Source organism: Perognathus longimembris, chromosome 1, assembly GCF_023159225.1.
Source record: "Perognathus longimembris pacificus isolate PPM17 chromosome 1, ASM2315922v1, whole genome shotgun sequence".
NCBI classification, from domain to species: domain Eukaryota; kingdom Metazoa; phylum Chordata; class Mammalia; order Rodentia; family Heteromyidae; genus Perognathus; species Perognathus longimembris.
This window is the reverse complement of record NC_063161.1, coordinates 58,183,884-58,205,074: the sequence shown is the minus strand read 5'-3', so window position 1 is coordinate 58,205,074 and position 21,191 is coordinate 58,183,884. Positions and strand designations below refer to the sequence as shown.

Sequence of the window (21,191 nt, the reverse complement as noted above, 5' to 3'; positions counted from 1 at the left end):
TTTTTTTTTCCAGTTGTGGGGCTTGAACCCAAGGCCTGAGTGATGTCCTTGAGCTTCTTTGCTCAAGGCTAGCTGTCTACCACTTTGAGCCACAGTACTACTTCCAGTTTTCATGTGGTTAATTGGGAGATAAGAGTCTCATGGACTTTCCTGGACTGGGCTGACTCTGAACCCTAATCCTCAGATGTCAGCCTCCTGAGTAGCTAGGATTACAGCTACCATTTTTAATTTATATCATTCCCAAGTTTGACTGATCCTCTTTGACTTAACTGAGAACCAATAGTTACCACTTAAATAGATCTTCATTGTTATGTGTTCAAGGATGGCTTTCATATCACATTTTTATTTTCTGATTCTTTTTAATCCCTAATCAGACATGGAGGGTTTATTTACCAAGAGTCTTATGTTTTCCAGGGCCTTCACCTCCCACAATAATTTCCCCATCTCCCCTCTCATTTGCCAACAGCTTCCTAAAACTACTGGCCCAAAATAAATGCAGCATGTGAAAATGGAAAAGAATTAGTTATTTTCACCTTTGGTATCAATATCCAAGAAAATCATGAAAACTATTAAAGCTGTTTTCTCCATCCTTTGCAATCAGTTTTTCTAAATCAAATGCAAGATGCTATTTATTAATATGCATTAGTATTAATTACTATGTTATTAATACATATTTTATATATTTGTTAACTTTTAGTAATATTCATTATTCATATTCATTGACTTTTTACTAAATGCAAAGTATACTAAGATGAAGCATACTTTAGTCTAAATGTCACAAAAAATTACCTAAACTGTAATTTATTCTTCCAAACAGTGAGTTTTAAAGGAAGAGTTACCAATCAGCTAGAGAGAAGCTGATTGCAATCTTTATTCTGTATCTGAGTCTCCATGGCTCCTTCTAGAAAAAAAAAGTTATGAGAGAAGCCTCCTACAAAGCATATTCTCTGTTCAGAAGAATGAAAAGGTTAGAGAAAAGAAAGTGGCAGTACAACCCAGCTCCATTCCCAGAAAATTCCATGGAGTTAATGGCGACTGTTTGTGATGCTCCATTTTCACTTTGCCACTACTAGTTTCACTGGAAAGTCTGTTGAACTATTTGACCCAGGTTCATCCTTCTCAGAAGCCACTGAGCCATAAGGAAATCATACTTCCACCAAAATAGCAGATTTTTCTTTTGAATCCATCAGTGCTGACAACTACATAACCTGGAAATCTCTCTACAAACATGGCTTCAACAGCAAACATTAAATTCATTACTGAGCTTGCTAAACTATGGACATGCCTATGTAACAGAGGAAGAAAATGAACAGGATTTTATGGTCCACATGGTTGACAAAACCTGGACACGATCACAGCACCACTTCTGACATTTTCTGTAATTAATTGGAGATCAGAGTTTCATGGACTTTTCTGCCTAGGCTGGCTTTGAATAGTAATCCTCAGATCTCAGTTTCCTGAGTAGCTAGGACTACAGGAGTGAGCCACCGGTGACCAGCAGCTTTTAAAGCAAACTGAAGATCTTTTCCAATTCCCCCCAAATAATTTCATTGGGAGACCTGTGCTCTGTCTGAGTGCTTCAAAGCTACTGTGCACTTGGTGCTGGCTGCATGCGGTCCTCGTTCCCAGTATTAATTACATAGGCCTTTCAATAAAAGTCTGAAAAATTTCCCCACTGTAATTCCATCTAGTATTCATGACTGATAGATGGAAAGAGTCAGAAGTATTTTTTCCAATTAACCTGAAGAATTTGGAAGAATGAGTCAGATTTAACATTAAGAACTTTTCATTGACTCCAATAATACAAAGACTTATACTTCTGTGAAATATTATTTTTTAAAGATTTCCTTTAAAACTAAATAGCAGCCTTTATGTAAACACAAAGGCAATTTCTGAAATTAGACATTTTAAAACTGTTGTTTAAACACTTTAAACTAAGTAAAACTATACTTATAGCTGGTTTATGACTAAATCAAAAGCACTGGAATCATTTATCAAAAAAATAATGACTTCGCTGTGGCTCAAGTGGCAGAGTGCTAGTCTTGAGCAAAGAGAGGCCAGGGACAGTGCTCAGGCCCTGAGTCCAAGCCCAGGACAGGCCAAGAGAAAAAAAAATAATGACTTTTTTTTTTCTTTTTTGATGCCTGTTCTGGGGCTTGAACTCAGGGCCTGGGCACTGTCCTTGAGATTGTATGCTCAAGGCCAGTACTCTACCACATAAGCTACAGCTCCAATTTGGATTATTATTATTTTTTTTTTTTTGGTGGTGCTAAGGTTTGAACTCAGAGCCTCATTCTTGCTAGACAGGAGCTCTACCACTTGAGCCACACCCTCATTCCTTTTTTTTTATTTTTTGCCAGTCCTGGGCCTTAGACTCAGGGCCTGAGTACTGTCCCTGGCTTCTTTTTGCTCAAGGCTAGCACTCTGCCACTTGAGCCACAGCGCCACTTCTGGCCATTTTCTAAATATGTAGTGCTGGGGAATCGAACCCAGGGCTTCATGTATATGAGGCAAGCACTCTTGCCACTAGGACTTTGGCTTTTTGGTTGCTTACTTGGAGATGAGAATCTCATAGGCTTTCCTGTTCCAGGCTGGCTTTGCACTGTGATCCTCAGATCTCAGCCTCCTGAGTAGCTAAGATTACATACATAAGCCAACAGTGCCCAGCAAATCATGATCTTCTTTTAAAATTTATTTAATTTTTTGCTGGAATTGGGCTTGAACTCAGGGTCTGAGTTCTGTCCCTTTGATTAACTACTCTAAATTTTCTGGTAATACATGAAGTGCCTAACAAGGAAGTTAGGGATTTAGTATGTCTTGTGTCGTATATTTTTATCAAATGGTTACACAAGGAAATACTACTTATGGCTAAAAATGTTTTAACTATTTGCGAGATATAATATTATTATTATAATATAAACTTCTAAAATCAACCAGCATCAATTCACTTTAAGACATTTTTTAGGGGGGTGTACTGGGGCTTGAACTTAAGGCCTGGACATTGTCCCTGAGCTTCTTTTGCTCAAGGTTAGTGTTCTACCACTTTAGCCACGGCACCACTTATGGCTTTTTCTGAGTATTTTATTGGAGATAAGAGTCTCATGGTCTTTCCTGCCTGGGCTGTCTTTGACCCATGATCCTCCAATCTCAGTCCTGTGAGCAGCTAAGAATACAGGCGTAAGCCACTAGTGCCCGGAGAAGATGTTTTGTAAGTAAAGTAACTCATATATGTTTATAGGCTTCATTTCAAAATTGTATTTATTCAAAAGTTACAAAAACACTTAGAAGTGCAACTTAATTTATGTTCATTTAACTATTCCTAAAACAACTAAAACTCTCCTCCCACTGTTTTGATCTGTGGCCAAGAAATCCATTATTTTCTACACGTGGACAAATGCTACTTATCACCAAATATTTGATCTCCTCTTTGATATTTCAATATATATTTTTTTAGCTTTACTACTTGACACCAACTTTTCCTTAATTATACACATTTTAATTTAATTTAAGTCAGCAGTTATCGGGAACTGTCAAATCCTTTAGTGTCAAGTCTGAAACCACTATTGATTTACTTGTAGTATAGAACGATGGTTTTGCATATTAATCTATAATCAGACACACATTTACTGAGGTTTAGCAATTGTATGCTAAATAGAGAGTAGCAGTGATCAGGCAACTGAACCTGGGCACACAGATTTCAAATACATTTTATTTAGTTATCCAAGAAATTATCTTCCTACTAAACCCAAGTTAAACACCTGATGGGAAACATTAGGATGTTTAACTAAATATGAAGTTATACTGTACATCCATGAAAAATAAATTTCATTCAGAAGGAGCCATACATAAAATAGTTGTGTTGTGAAGATAGAAAATGAATCCAACCACTTTTACTGGGATATACCTAGAGCAGACACAGAAGAAATAGACAAGGGGAGAGAACTCCAGGAGGCCTTGTTAACTAAAGTCACTAGACTTGGTAAATACCATGCAGACTAAGATTTGATAATTAAAAAAAAATAAATCCTATTATTTCATCCTCAGTGACTCCACAGTGTAGGCAACATTAGATGGTTATTCCACAAGAACTGCAAACCAAACACCTTTCTAAGCTTTTGGAGAGCATCCAATCTCACGAAGCCAAATCTAGCCCATTCCTAAACCTGGAATTCTTGGTAATCCTAATGCTTTTCTTACCTAGGACAGAAAAGTGGCCTGTCCTCACCATTGAGAACGAAAGTGTAGCATACCAAAGGCACAGCTATTCTAAGAATAATAGGATGATCACTTACTGAACAGACAGCATGGCAGATACCTCATGGAAGAAAGTAGGGAGGAAAGAGACAAATACTGAACTAGGAACGAATACTTTAGACCCCCAAGTCAAGGTCTACAAGGAGAAACTTCTGCAACTTTCTCCATCTCTGTGCCTTAACTCCTAACCTGCTGTCTGAAAGAGTATAGAGCAGCCAGAAGATCCTGAAGACTTCTTTAAACTCATATTCAAACAAAATCTAGGAAATATGGAAAGTACTATACCATCTTTCCTCATCATTTAATTTATCACTTATTTATATATGTTTATAGAACACCTGCTAAAATGTGGCCCATAAAGGGTACCTCAGACACAAAAGTGAATAAAATAAACCCTGTAGCCAAGTGCAATGCCTGGGAATAGGAGACAGAGGAACAACAGCTTGAAGCTGGATGGACCAATAGTTTTAGTAGCCTTATCCATCATGCTGAATAAGTGTTCTTTAGCCTGAGAGCTTGACAAAATATCACAAGGGGTGTAGCACTGGATCTGTGCTCTGATATTCTGTAAGGACTGGGATAGAGACAAACATGAAAACCCCGAATTCCTGGAGTGTCAGCAAAAATGGAAAGAAATGGACCATGAAGAGGTAATGAGACCATCTTGAGGACTGGGTCGGTGTGACTTCCTGACCTCTGACATTGAAGACTGGGCATGAATACCTGCTGTGTATTGAAATAAATAGGAGGGAAGTTTCTGGTTTGGGTGGGTAGAAAGGGACAAAGGGGTGGGAGTAATGGAAGAGCTCAGGTTTGGATTCTTGGGTTTAAGGTCCTCAAAAAAACATACTGAGAGATATTGAATTAAAATAATTTGACTATGCTAGGCACCAGTGGCTCATACCTGTAATCCTAGCTACTTAAGAGAGGAGACTGAGATCTGAGGAATGCAGTTTGAAGCCAGCCTAGGCAGGGAAGTCTGTGACACTCTTATCTCCAATTAATCATAAAAAGCTAGAAGTGGAGCTGTAGCTCCGGTGGTCAAATGCCAGCCTTCAGAGGAAAAAAAAAAAAAAGCTCAGGGACAGTGCCCAAGCCTTGAACTGAACTGAAGCCCCAGAAACAGTGTACACACAAACTAAAATTGAGTTTTTTAACAGAAAGATTGATTTCTGTAGCTATGTATTTGCTCTATCTATCTATCTATCTATCTATCTATCTATCTATCTATCTATCTATCTATCTATCTATCTGTCTGTCTGTCTGTCTGTCTGTCTATCTGTCTGTCTGTCTGACTGTCTGTCTGTCTGTCTTCTCCTTAAGTTGTACAAAGGGGTTACAATTTAACTTGTCAGTTTATGAATATAATACATCATGATCAATTTTCATTGTTCTCCACCATTTCTCCCAACCCCACCTGACCCCTCAATTCACCTAGCTTTTCTTTTACATATGTATCATTAGTATTATGACTACAAAAACAACTTTCCCTCAGAACTCAGTCTGTAAGTGGTAAAAAAAACAATTCCTATGATGGAAGAGAGCTAAACTGTGAGAGTAAGGTGATGCAAAGAAGATACAGGCCCTGAGAAGTTAAATAACTTCTCTAAGGCAACAGAACAAGTAAATGCGATTTTCATAGATTTTTCAGCCCACATCTGTTCACTCAAAGTCCTTGGCTGCTATACTCAGTCCCTTAGAGTCAGTCTGAGACTCTTCATGAAGATTTAAAGTTCAAGGATAATTAGGGAGACTGAAGTGTTCTGGAAGGTTCTTTTTACTCCAGTCCTAAATATTTCATTACCCAAATTAATTTTATGCCATTCCAGATTTTCATAATCTTATCATATGTTTTTTTGTCCCCAGTGCAAGAACAGTCTGCGGGAATAATGGCATGGCTACTATTCACCCTAGACTTCCTTGGACAGTCTTATATTAAAAATTCTACACCATTATCCTTATAGTACTGACAGGACTTCAAAAAGATGGTATTTCAGTATCCAGACTCTGTGCTAGAAATAGTATCAAACATTGGATCTGGGAAACCTGCCTGCCTGCCACACGTGTTTATATATAGAGATCCTTGGGGTATCGTGTGTGTGTGTGTGTGTGTGTGTGTGTGTGTGTGTGTATGTGTGTGCAGCACGCACGCACGCGCTGCTGGTGAGGAAATACTGGGAGACCATTACATTAGGAGTGTCTGAGTTTGATCTATTAAATCCTATGAAGCAAAAAAACATTACATGGAAGATGAATTTATTCTATGTAAGGAAAAAAATTGAGAGAAGAGGTGTGTGGGAGGGGATGGACTGAGAAAATAATAAGAGGGGTGACATTAATCAAGATGTATTGTTTTTATAAACTCATTAGGTGAATGGTAACTCCTTTGTACAACTACTTAAAGATTATACAAAATATACTTTTAAAAAATTCCTAAAGAGTTACCAAAATCTGTATGTTTTACAAGTTAACAAGCTCTATATGTCATTCACATACACAGCAAGTTGGGGAAGCCTGTAGCTAGAAAATAATGCTATTCAAAGCAGCCCACATACTAGAGAGAGTCTCTATTCATTTCTTTTTTTAAAACTTATATTGTAAAGATGATGGAGAGTTACAGAAGTCAGGTAGTGAGTACATTTCTTTTTGAACAGTGTCCCATCTTCCCTTGTTTTCTCCTAGTTTTTCCCTCCTGACCCCCTAGCCCCACAAGTTGTGCAGTTCATTTTTAACATAGTGTCTAGTGAGGACTGCGGCTGCATTTGTTCACCCTTTGTCCCACCATTTCTGTGCTCCCCTTACTCTGCCCCAAACAGATAAGTTTATACATAAGACAAAAGGTACAGAAGTTAAAAAACAGTGACAAAGGAGAAAAAAGCAAAATAAAAACAAAAAAAAATCTCTTGTTTCTGTTTCTTGGTGTTCATTTCAATAAGCATCATTTTAATAAGCATCATTTTATATGATCATATGCACATAGTTATTGAGTCTTTGTGATCCTCTCCTAGGAATATCCTCCTTTGGTTTCACTGTGTGAATGTCTAAAACCCTGATTAATTTATCATGTTCAAGTGTATTTTTTATCTTTTACCATCCAGTGTGTTTACTTGTAGATTTATAGGCACATTCTAGTTATAATAAGTGAGGGAAAGAAACATAGGTTGCATGGTTTCTCTGTGCATTTCTTATCAGGGATCTGAAATGAATTAGCCAATGAAGTTTGAAAATCATCATCTAGAATACAGACTAATGCATAGAGACTAATGAATAAGCCAGACTTATTCATTAGTTTATTGTGGATGTTTTTGACCAAGTGCAGTAAAGAAATTAATAAATAAAAAGTCAAAAGAAATGTCAATGCCAAAACTTTTAAATTCCTTTAGTGCCCAGGAGCCCTCAGTCCAGTGTGACCATCAACCAGGTTTAAAGTCTATGTGATTCACTGGATGTTTCTTTGCCCTTAATTTGTGGAATAGCCCTCCTACAAAGCAAAGAATGCACCAAATGCAAGGCAAAAGTCAATGTGCTTAGACTAGTCACTGGTGCTCATGCCTAAAAATGCCAGCTACCATGGAGGTGGACACTACAAAGAAGCTAGTTTGAGTCTAGCTGAACAGAAAATTTGTAAGAACCCATCTTGTCAAAAACGTGGACTGGTGGTACATGACTTTCATCCCAGCTACATAGGAGGCTGAAATCTGGAGAATCATGCTTCCAGGCCAACCAAGGCATTATAGAAAAAGTCTACAACAACCCATCTCAACAGAAAAAGTTGGGCATAATAACATGTTCCTGTCAGCCCAAGCATGGCAGGAAGCTTCATAAACATCTTTAGGATAAGGGCAGAAATGAGTACTTAGCTCAAGAGTAACCACAGTCAAAAAGGATTAGAGTGGTATTCAAATAGTAGAGTGCCTGACCAGTAGTGAATAGGAAGTCCTGAGTTCAAAGCTAGAGCCGCAATTTAAAAAAATAAAAGTGAATGTGCTTAAGTTAAATGGAAGTTGAAAAGCATTGTGGGAAAAACAAAGAACAATAAATGAAGCACATCACAGTAGAGCATGTGCCAGTCCTGGGGCTTGAACTCAGGGCCTGGACACTGTCTTTGAGCCTTTTTGCTAAAGCTTGGCCCTTTACCACTTGAGCCACACCTCTACTTTTGGCTTTTTGGTGGTTGATTGAAGGTAAGAGTCACATGGACTTTCTTGCCTGGGCTGATTTCAAACTTCAAGTCTGAGATCTCAGCCTCCTGAGTACGTACAATTACAGGTGTGAGCCAATGATGCCCATCTACAATTTCATTTTGTTTTTCCATCCCTAAGATATGTTTCTCATCTAACGAAGCATGCTACTTTAGTCTCATAAGCTACTTATATAGTAGATACTGCCTTCAACATAAAGTTTTTTGGCTCCACTGAGTTTCAAACTCAGAGTCTTGGATTGATTAAGCAGATACTCTTTACCATATAATCACCTCACCGGCTCTGCTTTTTGCTTATTATTTATGAGGTAAGAGTCCTGCTTCCTCACTGGGCTGGGCTTCCTAGTAGTTAAGAACAAAAGTACACATAACTGAATCCCAATCCTCATTGAGAAGGTGATCTTCAAAACTATTTTCTGTCTAGGTTGGCCTTGAAGTATAAATCCCAACAATCTCAGCCTTCTAAGCAGACAGGATTACAGACATAAGGCAATTTTTGGAAGTTTCTAGAATCAGAATCCATCAGAAAGACCAAGTCTATGATGGACTTGGGTGAAGAGTAATTTATGAGTAGAAAACTTTATTTTGAAAATAAACAATAATAAATGAATGGCCCACATAAAAATATAAACAAGAAAGGTTGGTTATAACGTTAAATTCTATTTTTTGGTCATAGGTTCCAGCAGAATGAGCTCCAAATGAGTGACAAGAACTCTGAAGTCCTGGGCTCCTAGGTGAAGTCCTAGGCCCAACATCCCTCTGAAACAGCTCAATATGCTGCTCATTACCATAGCTGTAAAACCTCCATGGAATAGCTTTGGGAACTCACCAGGAATATGCACCCCTAAAACACCTCTCCTCCTTCTCCCTCCCAGTACTTTCTTATTAATAGCTCTGTGCTTTGAGAGCCCACTTAAAACCTAAAACACTATTTTCCTCCTGGAGTACTTGATGCATTGGCATAAAAATTCATTTTCTAGACAACGCAATGCTATTCTTACCAGTCTCACAGCTGGGGCCGGTGAAACCTTGTGGGCAAGCACACACGTTTGCAGCAATGCAGGCTCCTCCATTTCTACAGCCATCCTTGCAAAATGCTAAAAGAATCCACATACAGGAATCAGTCAGATAAAAGAAATCAGATACATGCTTTGAGGACTTAAGAAGTAAAGAGTGCATAATCTCCAAGCCCAGCTTTGCTTTATTTCCTTGGAGATAAGGATATTGAATAATAAAAGATATTATCATTTCATTCACATATGATATTTTCTATATATGTAAGAAATTCCAATATGATTTTCAAAACAGTTCTTTCTTTCTCGTTCTCTCTTCTTTTTATGCCTGTCTTGGGGCTTGAATTCAGGGCTTGGGTACTGTCCCTGAGCATTTTTGCTCAAGGCTAGCACTCTACCACTTGAGCCACTACATCTCCAATTCTGGGGGTTTTTTTGGTAGATAATTGGAGATAAGAATTTCATGGACTGTCCTTTGAACCATGATCCCCAGCTCTCAGCCTCCTAAGTAGCTTGGTGTGAGCCATGGGGTCTTGGTGAAAACAATGTTCTTTACAATATTAAAGAAATAATTCTGAAGGAGAATGATGAAAAGGATGACATTGATCAAGATGCATTGCATTTCAATTGACATGATGAATTAAAAACTCTTTGTACAACTACCTAAAGACAATAAGAATAAACAGATAAATAAGAAATGTTTCAGCAATAAAAAATTAAGATTTCTTTTAAAAAAGAAATCAGAGAATGTGACAGTTATTAAATTCAGATCGCATCTCATAATAAATATTCAACTGTAGAGCCAGTCACTGGTGGTTCATGTCTGTAATCATAGCTAATCAGGATGCTGAGACCTGAAGATCAGGATTCAAAGAAAGCCTGGACAGGAAAGTTCACTCTCTCTTTTTTTTTTTTTTTCCAAATTTTTATTATCAAACTGATGTACAGAGAGGTTACAGTTTCATATGTTAGGCATTGGATACATTACTTGTACTGTTTGTTACCTTGTCCCTCATACATCCCTCCCTCCTCCCCCTTTCCCTCCCCTCCCACGGAGGTGTTCAGTTCACTTACACCAAACAGTTTTGCAAGTACTGCTTTTGTAGTTGTTTGTCTTTTTTTACCCTGTGTCTCTCAAATTTGGTATTCCCTTTCAATTTCCTAGTTCCAATACCAGTATACACGGCTTCCAATATACTCAGATAAGATTACAGAGACAGTGTAGGTAAAACCACAGGAAGGTGATACAGAAAGTTCACACTCTTAGCTCCAATTAACTAGCAAAAAGTTGGAAGTAGAAGTATGGCTCAAATAGTATAGCTTCAGCCATAGGGAAAAAGGCTAAGGGACAGAGCCCAGATCCTGAGTTCATGCTCCAGTAGTACCAACACACACACACACACACACACACACACACACACACACACACAAATTTAGCTGTAAAATAAGCCTACAAGTTGGCAGTGACCTTGAATCACAAACCACTATTTACAGCATGAACCAGGAATAGAAAATGATAGCCTCTCATGAGGCTCTAGCTATTTCTAACATCGGTTGAAGTGGTCAATATTAAATGCTCCATCCTTCAAGCAGAGTGAAACCAGATTGAGTGCCTTAAAACTACCCAATAGTCTTATTTTTGGATACCTTTAGAATAAAAATAAACCTAGGAACCTAGGATTATTTCCTAGTAGGAAATAGTCTCATAATAGGAAACTGTATTATCTATAAATAATTTTGAAGATAGAGAATTTTGAACTCACAAATAATTAAATCAAACAGTGTCACAAAATTTACACACCCAAGACAAAATATCAACAATGAATCATACTTGCTACACAAGCGCAGCCTTCCACCTGCTATAATCCCCATGTTATTTTGACATCATTGAGACACAATGTCATTTCACTCATGAATATTTTAGTTTACATTTCTAAAAATTTAACTCTCTTCTTTAAAACAATGTAATGCCACAATTGTTTAAAAAATAAATGTCCTCAGTTTCTCCACAACACAAAACATTAAGTGTACAACTACCTTACCATCTTTGTACATGTCTCTCTTTAAAAAATTATTTAAATTGGAATCAGGTTTTAAAGTAGCAATATAGTATGTAATCCATATGCTAACATAACAGAAGAGAGCATGGTAAGTTTTAATATAGAGACAATGAATGCATTTAAGTTTTCAAATATGTGTACCTTTGTCTAATAAAATGCAAATATACCTGTTCTGAAATTTTTAATATGATCCACTAAACCATAATACTAACACTTAATAAAATGTATTCTAGGAATAAATAAATTTAGTGAAAGCATAAAAATACCCTACCCAAACTGGTTCAGCCACTCTGGCAAGCAGTATGGAGATTCCTCAGAAGGCTAAATATAGAACTCCCCTATGACCCAGCAGTCCCACTTTTGGGTATCTATCCAAAAGACCACAAACAAAATCACAGTAATGCCACCAGCACAACAATGTTCAGCACAGCACAATTTGTCATAGCGAGAATCTGGAACCAACCCAGATGCCCTCAGTAGACGAATGGATCAGGAAAATGTGGTACATATACACAATGGAATTTTATGCCGCTATCAGAAAGAATGACATTGTCCCATTTGTAAGGAAATGGAAGGACTTGGAAAAATTATACTAAGTGAAGTGAGCCAGACCCAAAGAAACATGGACTCTATGGTCTCCCTTATTGGGAATAATTAGTATAGGTTTAGGCAAGTCACAGCAGAGCATCACAAGGCCCAATAGCTATACCCTTATGAACACCTAAGATGATGCTAAGTGAAATGAACTCCATGTTATGGAGACAATTGTTATATCACAGTTGTAACTACTTTCAACGTCCCATGTGTATCTGTAGCTTCTATTATTGATGATGTTCTTGTATCACCTTCCTGTGGTTGTACCTACACTATCTCTGTAATCTTATCTGAGTATATTGGAAACCGTGTATACTGGTATTGGAACTAGGAAATTGAAAGGAAATACCAAAATTGAGAGACACAGGGTAAAAAAAGACAAACAACTACAAAAGCAATACTTGCAAAACTGTTTGGTGTAAGTGAACTGAACACCTCCGTGGGGGGGGGGGGGAGGGAAAGGGGGAGGAGGGAGGGATGTATGAGGGACAAGGTAACAAACAGTACAAGTAATGTATCCAATGCCTAACGTATGAAACTGTAACCTCTCTGTACATCAGTTTGATAATAAAAATTTGGAAAAAAAATACCCTACCAAAAAATAAGAAACAGTCACTGTAATAAGTCTTTAAGAAGGCTGCCATTGCTCTGACAAAGACTGGTCAAGATATAAAGTACAGGTGGATGTATCAAAGTGAGCTTGGGAAACAAAGGGAAAGTCCTCTGAGTAAGAAGATCTAAGGCCTCAATCATCCTAAGGGTAATATTTTGGAATATGCTGCCTTAAAAGAAGCACAGGAAAGAGAAAAACAAGACAGATGAGAAAAACCCAAGATGGAGGTGAGCCTGAGCTCCCTTATCCAGCTCTCTTCGCATTCCAGATTTGTTTTTAGGTCTTTGAGGACCAGGAGTAGGGCTCAGCTTGGCCAGGCCTATCTTGAATGAACCAAGTCAGCTCTTTCCAGGCACTGACTCACTGTTAGACAAGAAACGTACACATTACCTTAATGATGCAACTGCAACTCCTCTGTACATCAGCTTTACAATAAAATTAAATTTAATTAAAAATGTTTTCTGTAGGATTTTTGACATATGTTTTCCTGGAGTTAGCTGGAATATATTTTCTTAGGGTGATAAAATGGAGGGATTTGAAATTCTCATTGAGAATTAAAGGAATGAGCCCAAAGAAGTAATTTGGCTATTTTGGTTTTGCATCTTAAATCTGTCTCCATCGAACATAAAAGCACACTTGGAGCCAGGTACCTATGGCTCACATCTGTAGTCCTAGTTACTCAGGAGGTTGAGATCTAAGAATTCTAGTTCAAAGCCAGCCCAAATAAGAACATTGGTGAGATACTTATCTTCAGTTAACCACCAAAAAGCCTGAGAGCTGTAACTCCATTGGTAGAGTGCTAGCCTTGAGCACAAAAACTCAGGGACAGAGCCTAGGCATCTGTGCGCACAAGTGCATGCGTGCGTGTGTGTGCACACACACACACACCCAAAAGCCCAAAACATACATGGCTCAACAAAGAATTTGCAAATGAATTTATCATTTACATTTCATAAATAATAAAGAACACGTTTGCCAGACTATGTGTCTATCTTTGTAGTAATTTGTAAGCTTGTTGAATCAGTACAGAACATGGTGATTTGGCATCCTGTACCTAAGCTACTTATCTCCCAGCTTAATTCCCATTCCCAATAGAGATACAAATGCAGAAATTTGAGAGGTTTTATTCAGGTACTTGTAATCCTAACTTTCACAAATAATTTCTTAAAGTCTTGAAAGTTCTCCTCCCTTGAAATATAAGAATTATCTGTCATAATTATTTGCTCATAATTTCACGTTCTGTAGGCTCTAAACTTGACTCTTCAAATCAGCTAGGGACCTGAACCTTGCAGAAATGAGAGAAAGAACCAGTGGGGTTCCTACATGACATTTAAAAAACTCCAACAAACTCTCAGAACATCTACATGCTTTGAAGAAACTCCTGTGGGTTTCATTATGCTATTTGTCTAGTTTTTCCAAGCAAATCCTTATGGGATTTGGGCATCGAGATGGGTAGGCCTGACTCATGAACATCTGCATTAAAGATTTCCATGCCATGCTGAAAACCAAAGTAATCCTCTGACCTTCACACATCTGGCTGCAATGAGCTGTTTAGACCAGGCTCTATGTCCCAGGCTCTTGAGCCACTGCAATGGCAATGGTTCATTCACATTTCCTACATCCTATAGAGACAGCATCACAGTAAATCGGTTTTACTGAACTTTAAGATGAAGGACACAATTAAGGGATGGGCAGCTTTAAAACTAAATTAGACAAATCATATGACATAATAAAGAATATAGACTTCTTTTAAGGTTTGCTTGTGAAGCAGTAGGTAAGCTCACCAGAAGAAGGAAACAAGTGTGGACAATGGATTCATAGATGACAGTGAACTAGAATGAGAACATCTACTGATAAAAATTAGAAACCTGAGCTCATGGAGCCATTTAACTGCACTGACCAAAACTGGAAAACTTTAATATATAAATTGTAATAAAGGCTCAATATATAAAGTTCATTTATCATTCACAGTAACAGAAGCTCATGAGAAACAGCAAAGGGGAAAAATTAGGCAAAATAAAACCAATACTGTAAGTCTATCGCAAAAGGGAAGTATTTCAGTAGGTTTGATGGTGATGGATATGCCAGAAACATAGTTGTCATGATAGATTCATAATTGGGCTCACAAAGAAACATTTGAAACTAAAATATTGGCAAACTGGATGGAAAGGAAGTTTTGAAAAAACAAAATTCAGAATTAAGATGGAAGCTGGAAAGAAAAGAATGTGGAGTTAGTCAATAAAATATTGAAGTTTATTAATTCAAAAATGAACTGGGTGCTGGTGGCTCAGGCCAGTCATCAGGAGGCTGAGATGTGAGGATCACAGTTCAAAGCCAACCCAGGCAGGGAAGTCTAAGAGATTTTTATCTCCAATTAAGTGAAGGTTTGCTTCAAGTGTTAGAGTGCTATAGCCTTGAGTGGAAGAACTAAGGAATAAAGCTCAGGCCTGGAGTCCAGTTTTAGCACTGACCAAAAATATAAAAACAAAAAAATAAAACAGAGTAGTTCATAACATAAATGTCCAGAATATGGTCATGGAATTGGATTGTTAGGGAGAGAGGTAAACCACTTAGGCTAAGTTAAGGAACACGAGGGTAAACGCTACATGAGCATTAAAATAATGCATGTCTTCCTCAGGAATGGAGAGGAAGACTGTGAGCCTTGCGCTACAGCTCTAGCAATGAATGTCAGGAAGCCACAGAGCAGCAATGAGAGGGGGTGGGGTGAGCGGAGCTGGGCTGTGTGGCACAGAAAGCAGAAGGCGTGGCATTGAAGCAGTTACCTTTGCAAGTGGTTCCATTCCCCATGTAGCCAGGCTTGCACACACAGTTGTGTCCCCCAACAGTGTTGAAGCACAAAGCATTTTCATCACAGCTGTGCTGGTTTGTGAGGCACTCATCATGTTCTGAAAGGAGGAATAGAATTCTGTTACTCAAAGACAGACTTTCAAAAAATGGATTATATATATATACATACATACATATATATATACATACATATATATATATACACACACACACATATATATATAATTTTTCTTCATTTTCTGTGCCCATACTGGGGCTTGAACTGAGGGTCTGGGTGTCCCTTTAGCTTTTTGTGTGAAGGCTGGAGCTCTACCACTTGAGCTACACTTCCAGTTCTGTGTTTGTTGGTTTTGGTGATTAACTGGAGGTAAGAGTCTCTAAGACTTTCCCGCATGAGCTGGCTTTGAACTTGTGATCCTCAGATCTCAGCCTCCTGAGTAGCTAGGATTACAGACATGAGCCACCAGCCCCCCAGCTCCAAAGACATTATATTTTAAACTGCACCTGAACCTTGATTGTTATCTGGTAATTCTTTCAACTACACACTATATAAAGTATAAACTAAAGAAGGGCTGGGAATATGGCCTAGTGGCGAGAGAGCTTGCCTTGTATACATGAGGCCCTGGGTTCGATTCCCCAGCACCACATATACAGAAAACGGCCAGAAGTGGCGCTGTGGCTCAAGTGGCAGAGTGCTGGCCTTGAGCAAAAAGGAAGCCAGGGACAGTGCTCAGGCCCTGAGTCCAAGGCCCAGGACTGGCCAAAAAAAAAAAAAAAAGTATAAACTAAAGAAGACCTCAGGTTTTGAAGTATCATATACTTCCCCTGTAAGTATACACACAGTTCACATTTAAAAAATCATTCGCTACAAATGGCAGGACTGAATAGAAGCAAGGAGTCAGGGTGAGATGAAATCTCAGTAGATGTTGAAGTCTGCTAAGTAGAGGCTCTGTGGCTAACATATGGATCTTTCTTGTGAATTAAATCTGCCACCTAACTATACAAACATATAATAGATGACAGGTAAGGATGTGAAAGTGCATTGCTCTCAAGTCTTGACCTGGTGCCAAAGTTCTGGGACGTGGGTGCCTACAGTTAACACCTGCATCTGCACTTGGAGGGATGAAGATGCTTATGAAAATTGTTCGGCTACCTAACCCTCTCTGCAAAGAAAGGATCACATATTCATTTACAAGACAGACTTGCCTTTAGAACATGTACCAATTCTAACATTAACTTATGCCTCTTTCAATTGCTGATAACTTGACAGATTTGAAGGCACTGAAACATTTAGTCCTCTGCACTTCTATAAAAGACTGGCAGCCAGTCTTATGATCATTCTTTTTATTTTATTCCTTCTTGTTGCCATAATAGGGGCTTGAACCCAGAGCCTGGTGCTGTCACTTAGCTTTTCTGCTCAGTTCTGGTGCTCTACAACTTAGGCCACACCCCCACTTCCACCATTTTTGGTGGTTAATTGGAGATGAAGAGTCTCTTGGACTTTCCTGCCCAGGCTGGCTTCAAACCATAATTCTCAAGTCTCAGTCTCCTGAGTAGCTAGGATTATAGGTGTGAGCCACTGGCACCTGGCTCATTATCATCGTTCTAAAGACAAGTCAGTGGCTCAGAGTATTTACTTAGCCTGTCCAAGTTCCTAGGAATTTTGGAAAACTGAAGAATTATAACGTTCAGTAATAATACAAATGTTAGTAACAAATATGGTGGATATGTGGGGGAAAAAATCTAACATCAAGTCAAGATGAGCAAAAAATCAAGTATATAAGGAAATGTACACAGATTAGATGAAATCTTTAAGGTAGCATTCATTATCATTCAGTCTTTTACCCAAGAATTACTTGGGCCTAAAATTAAATATATATTTTAGTAACTTACATTTTTGAGCTATTAATTCCATAGGTTGTGAATTTTGAAAGCAAAAATAAAGTCTGCTATTCATTTTAGAGCTCTAAACTCAGGATATGATATTATTAATTTACCTGTTACTTTGAAAAGACATTGCCAGTGGAGCATATAGTTGTAATTAGACCAAAACTGAAGACAACTAATAAAATGGAATGTCCAGTGCTACATTTTATATACATACACACATATAATTTATGTATATATACATAAACTCATATATAACATTTCACCATGACATTTCATATCTCATGCTACAGGAACACATAATTATGAGTCTCAACTATGGCACTCTAATAAAATTATAGATATTATTCTAAATAACAACAATAAAATCAAGAAATTTCCCACATAAAGATTTTCAGCACTGGAGTGAGAGATAGTACTGAGGCTTGAACTCAGGACCCAGGCACTGTACCTTAGCTTTTTCCCTCAAAGCTGACCATCTTTCACTTGAGTCACAGTTCTAGTTCCAGCATTTTGGTGACTTAATTGGAGACATGAGTCTTATGAACTTTTCTGCCTGTCCTGGTTTTGAACTATGATCCTCAAATCTCAGCCTCCTAAGAAGCTAGGATTACAGGTGTGAGCCACCTGCCTCACTTAAAGTTTTGAAAGTAAGTGAATGGCTATCTTATTTTCTAAATTACTCACTGAATTAGACAAGAATGTACACAATTCTACCCTCCTCTTTATAGTATCTAAATATGTCATAATTTTCTCAATTCACACCTATTGTCCCATTCAGAGCTAAGCTGAGAATACTATAAAATTCAGAGATACGAGAATGGGCAGCCCCACTACCCACCTGGATTCTGCTTCCTGAAGCAAAATAAATCAGCCCTCTGAAGTTTCTACCTGCTGCCAATTTTCTTCCCAGTACAACTAAAAAATGCTATAGCTAATCCATAAATCCCTATGAGGGCAGCTGCAGGCCCTTTAGCTGCAGAAGCTGATCGATTCCATGTTGTTTTCATCCCTGCCTTGGTTGTCTTCTTAATTAGAACATACTCACTAAGTAGTGGAAGGGCTGAACACGACCAGGCTTGGCACCCAGTGTGATAAGATTCAATGAATGTGAAATCATTATTGCAACTAAGACTTGGTTTATTTCCTGTTCTTTATTTCTAGTGACTGGAATGAGGCAGGGAGCTCCTTAGCCACACAAAGGCAGACAGTTTTCCTGCTCTTAATTGCACCCAGGCCTTGACATGTAACTGTTTGCTGTGCCTGAAGTGTCCCACTTCAAGTTCCCCTGGAAAACCCTTTCCATCTTGGAAGATTACATAAAATGCCACCATTCAAGCCAATTCATATTGCTTAACTGTAGACTAGGTAACTATTAAAGAACTTTTCTTTCTGAACCTCAGGTCTCTGCTGGGAATTCCTTAAGTTGCTCCTGCAGAGTTACGGGCTATTGGGTTTGTCTTAGAATCATGTGTCATGCTATGCTATTCTGTATTTGTGTTGTTGTTTGGCTTTGGTTTGTGTCAGTCCTGGGGCTTGAACTTAGGGCTTGGGCATTGTCCCTGAACTTTTATCCTTCAAGACTAATTCTCTACCACTTTAGCTACAGCTCCATTTAGGGTTTTTAGATGATTTATCGGAGGTAGGAGTTTCATAGACTTTTCTACCCAGGCTGGCTTCAAACTGTTGAGTACTGAGGATCGAAGTTTAAAGCCAACCCAGTCAGGAAAAGTCTAGGAGACTCATCTCTAATTAACCACTAAAAAAACGCTGGAAATAGAGGTATGATTCAAGTGATAGAATGCTAGCCCTGAATACATAAACTCTAAGGCAGCATCTGGGCCTTGAGTTCAAGTCTCAGAACCAGAACAAAAACAATATCAACAACAACAACAAAATCAACTATAGTAAAGACTGATTTTAGAAAAAGCCTTAGTTTTTCTTTAAACTCACAGACACATTAAGTTTAATTTTTTAATCTTTTTTTTTTTTGTGTTGTTTTTTTTTTTTTTTTTGTGTTGTTTTTTTTTTTTGCCAGTCCTGGGCCTTGGACTCAGGGCCTGAGCACTGTCCCTGGCTTCTTCCCGCTCAAGGCTAGCACTCTGCCACTTGAGCCACAGCGCCGCTTCTGGCCGTTTTCTGTATATGTGGTGCTGGGGAATCGAACCTAGGGCCTCGTGTATCCGAGGCAGGCACTCTTGCCGCTAGGCTATATCCCCAGCCCTAATTTTTTAATCTTTTATATAACAGAATACAAATGAGTATTCTATAAAGTTATCTCAGTGGTGACAGCAGCTCCATATCCAATTTTGAACACAGGTCAATTTCTTACCTTTCCTTTGATTCATATCCCCAGGGACAATGTCACCAACCCATTATTCTACATCTCCACTTTTATTACTTTCTTTAGCACTTCCCAGATATAACAAGTAAATTTAAATAGGGATGGAAATTCTAAGATAAAATTTAAATAACATTCTGTTCCAGTGTTCAAGAAGAGTATGTCAGGATATACTAATGAATGAAGTCCAAAGTTTATTTTATATGTAATGAAAAGTAGATTCTGAGATCAGCTGTTAAGAATATCTCCAGAAGTCATAGCTCATGCCTGTAATCCTACCTACTCAAGAGGCTGAGATCTGAGGATAATGGTTCAAAAAGCCAGCATAGGCAGACAAATCCAAGAGATTCTTATCTTCAATCAGCCATCAAAAAAACTGGATTGGAGGTGTGGCTCAAATAATAAAGTTCCAGTCTTGAGCAAAAAAAACCAAGCAAGACGGTAAAACCCCAAGTTCAAGCTCCAATACCAACATGTGTATGCAAACACACACACGCACACACACACACACACACACAATATTTAATCCATTTTTATTTCCCTGGTAAAGATTTCATTATCTTAGTAACACAATAACCCAAATAACAACTGAAATTGTCACCAAATGCCCTCTTTCTACTTTTGCTCCACTTAACATGCTAGGAACGTGACTATTTTTAACAAAATGTAACCATTTATTCAATGCATAAATTTGAACTTTGGGATTTTAAATAAAATGGGGGAAATGAATAAACAGAAAGGACATACCACTATCATTCATCACTGTAAAGCAGAAGAAACATGGTAGTGTATTACATATATAATCCATCATCTCACAGAAACAGCCAGCAAATATGTGCATATATGTTACATGCTCTTTGCTTTGACACACCACATACTACGTAAAACAGACTATTTCATACAGCAAAAGGCTCAATGCTGGAAGAAGAAAGTAACACTAAAATATGCAATCAGATTTTCTAAATATAGATTCTATAGAGACAATAATACTTTGTTTTCACTGATTAACTCCTAAACTGGTTAACATCCTGGTTAACATCTCAGGTGGCAACAGTAATAATAATATGCAGCTTGCCTTCACTTAAATTTTAAATGTGATGCCAGGCACTGGTGGCTCATGCCTATGATCCTAGCTACTCAGGAGGCTGAGATATGAGGATCATGGGGTTTGAAGCCAGCCTGGGCAGGAAAGTCTGTGAGACTCTTATCTCCAAATAGCCACCAGCAAACTGGAAGGGGTGCTGTGGTTCAAAGTGGTAGAGCAGTAGCCTTGAGCAAAAGTGCTCAGGGACAGCGCCCAGACCCTGAGTTCAAGCCCCATGATTGACATAAAAAATTAAATTTGCTGTCCATATTGAGATGTTTCAGTATGAATATGCTATCAAGAGGCAAAAAAAGCTACCCTACAAATCACATGGCT

The 21,191-nt window shown here is 38.2% G+C and overlaps 1 protein-coding gene across 1 annotated transcript in view; it reads right to left on the bottom strand.

Annotated features, from left to right (window-relative positions):
• The window catches only part of Nell2 (neural EGFL like 2), a 328,665-nt gene that overhangs the window by 61,186 nt on the left and 246,288 nt on the right, over positions 1 to 21,191 (bottom strand). The window contains exons 14-15 of the mRNA XM_048350874.1: positions 15,519 to 15,641; positions 9,457 to 9,552 (exon numbers count right to left, since the gene is read on the bottom strand). Of these exons, the coding sequence (XP_048206831.1) occupies positions 9,457 to 9,552; positions 15,519 to 15,641 (219 nt within the window). The remainder of the gene's footprint in view (positions 1 to 9,456; positions 9,553 to 15,518; positions 15,642 to 21,191) is intronic.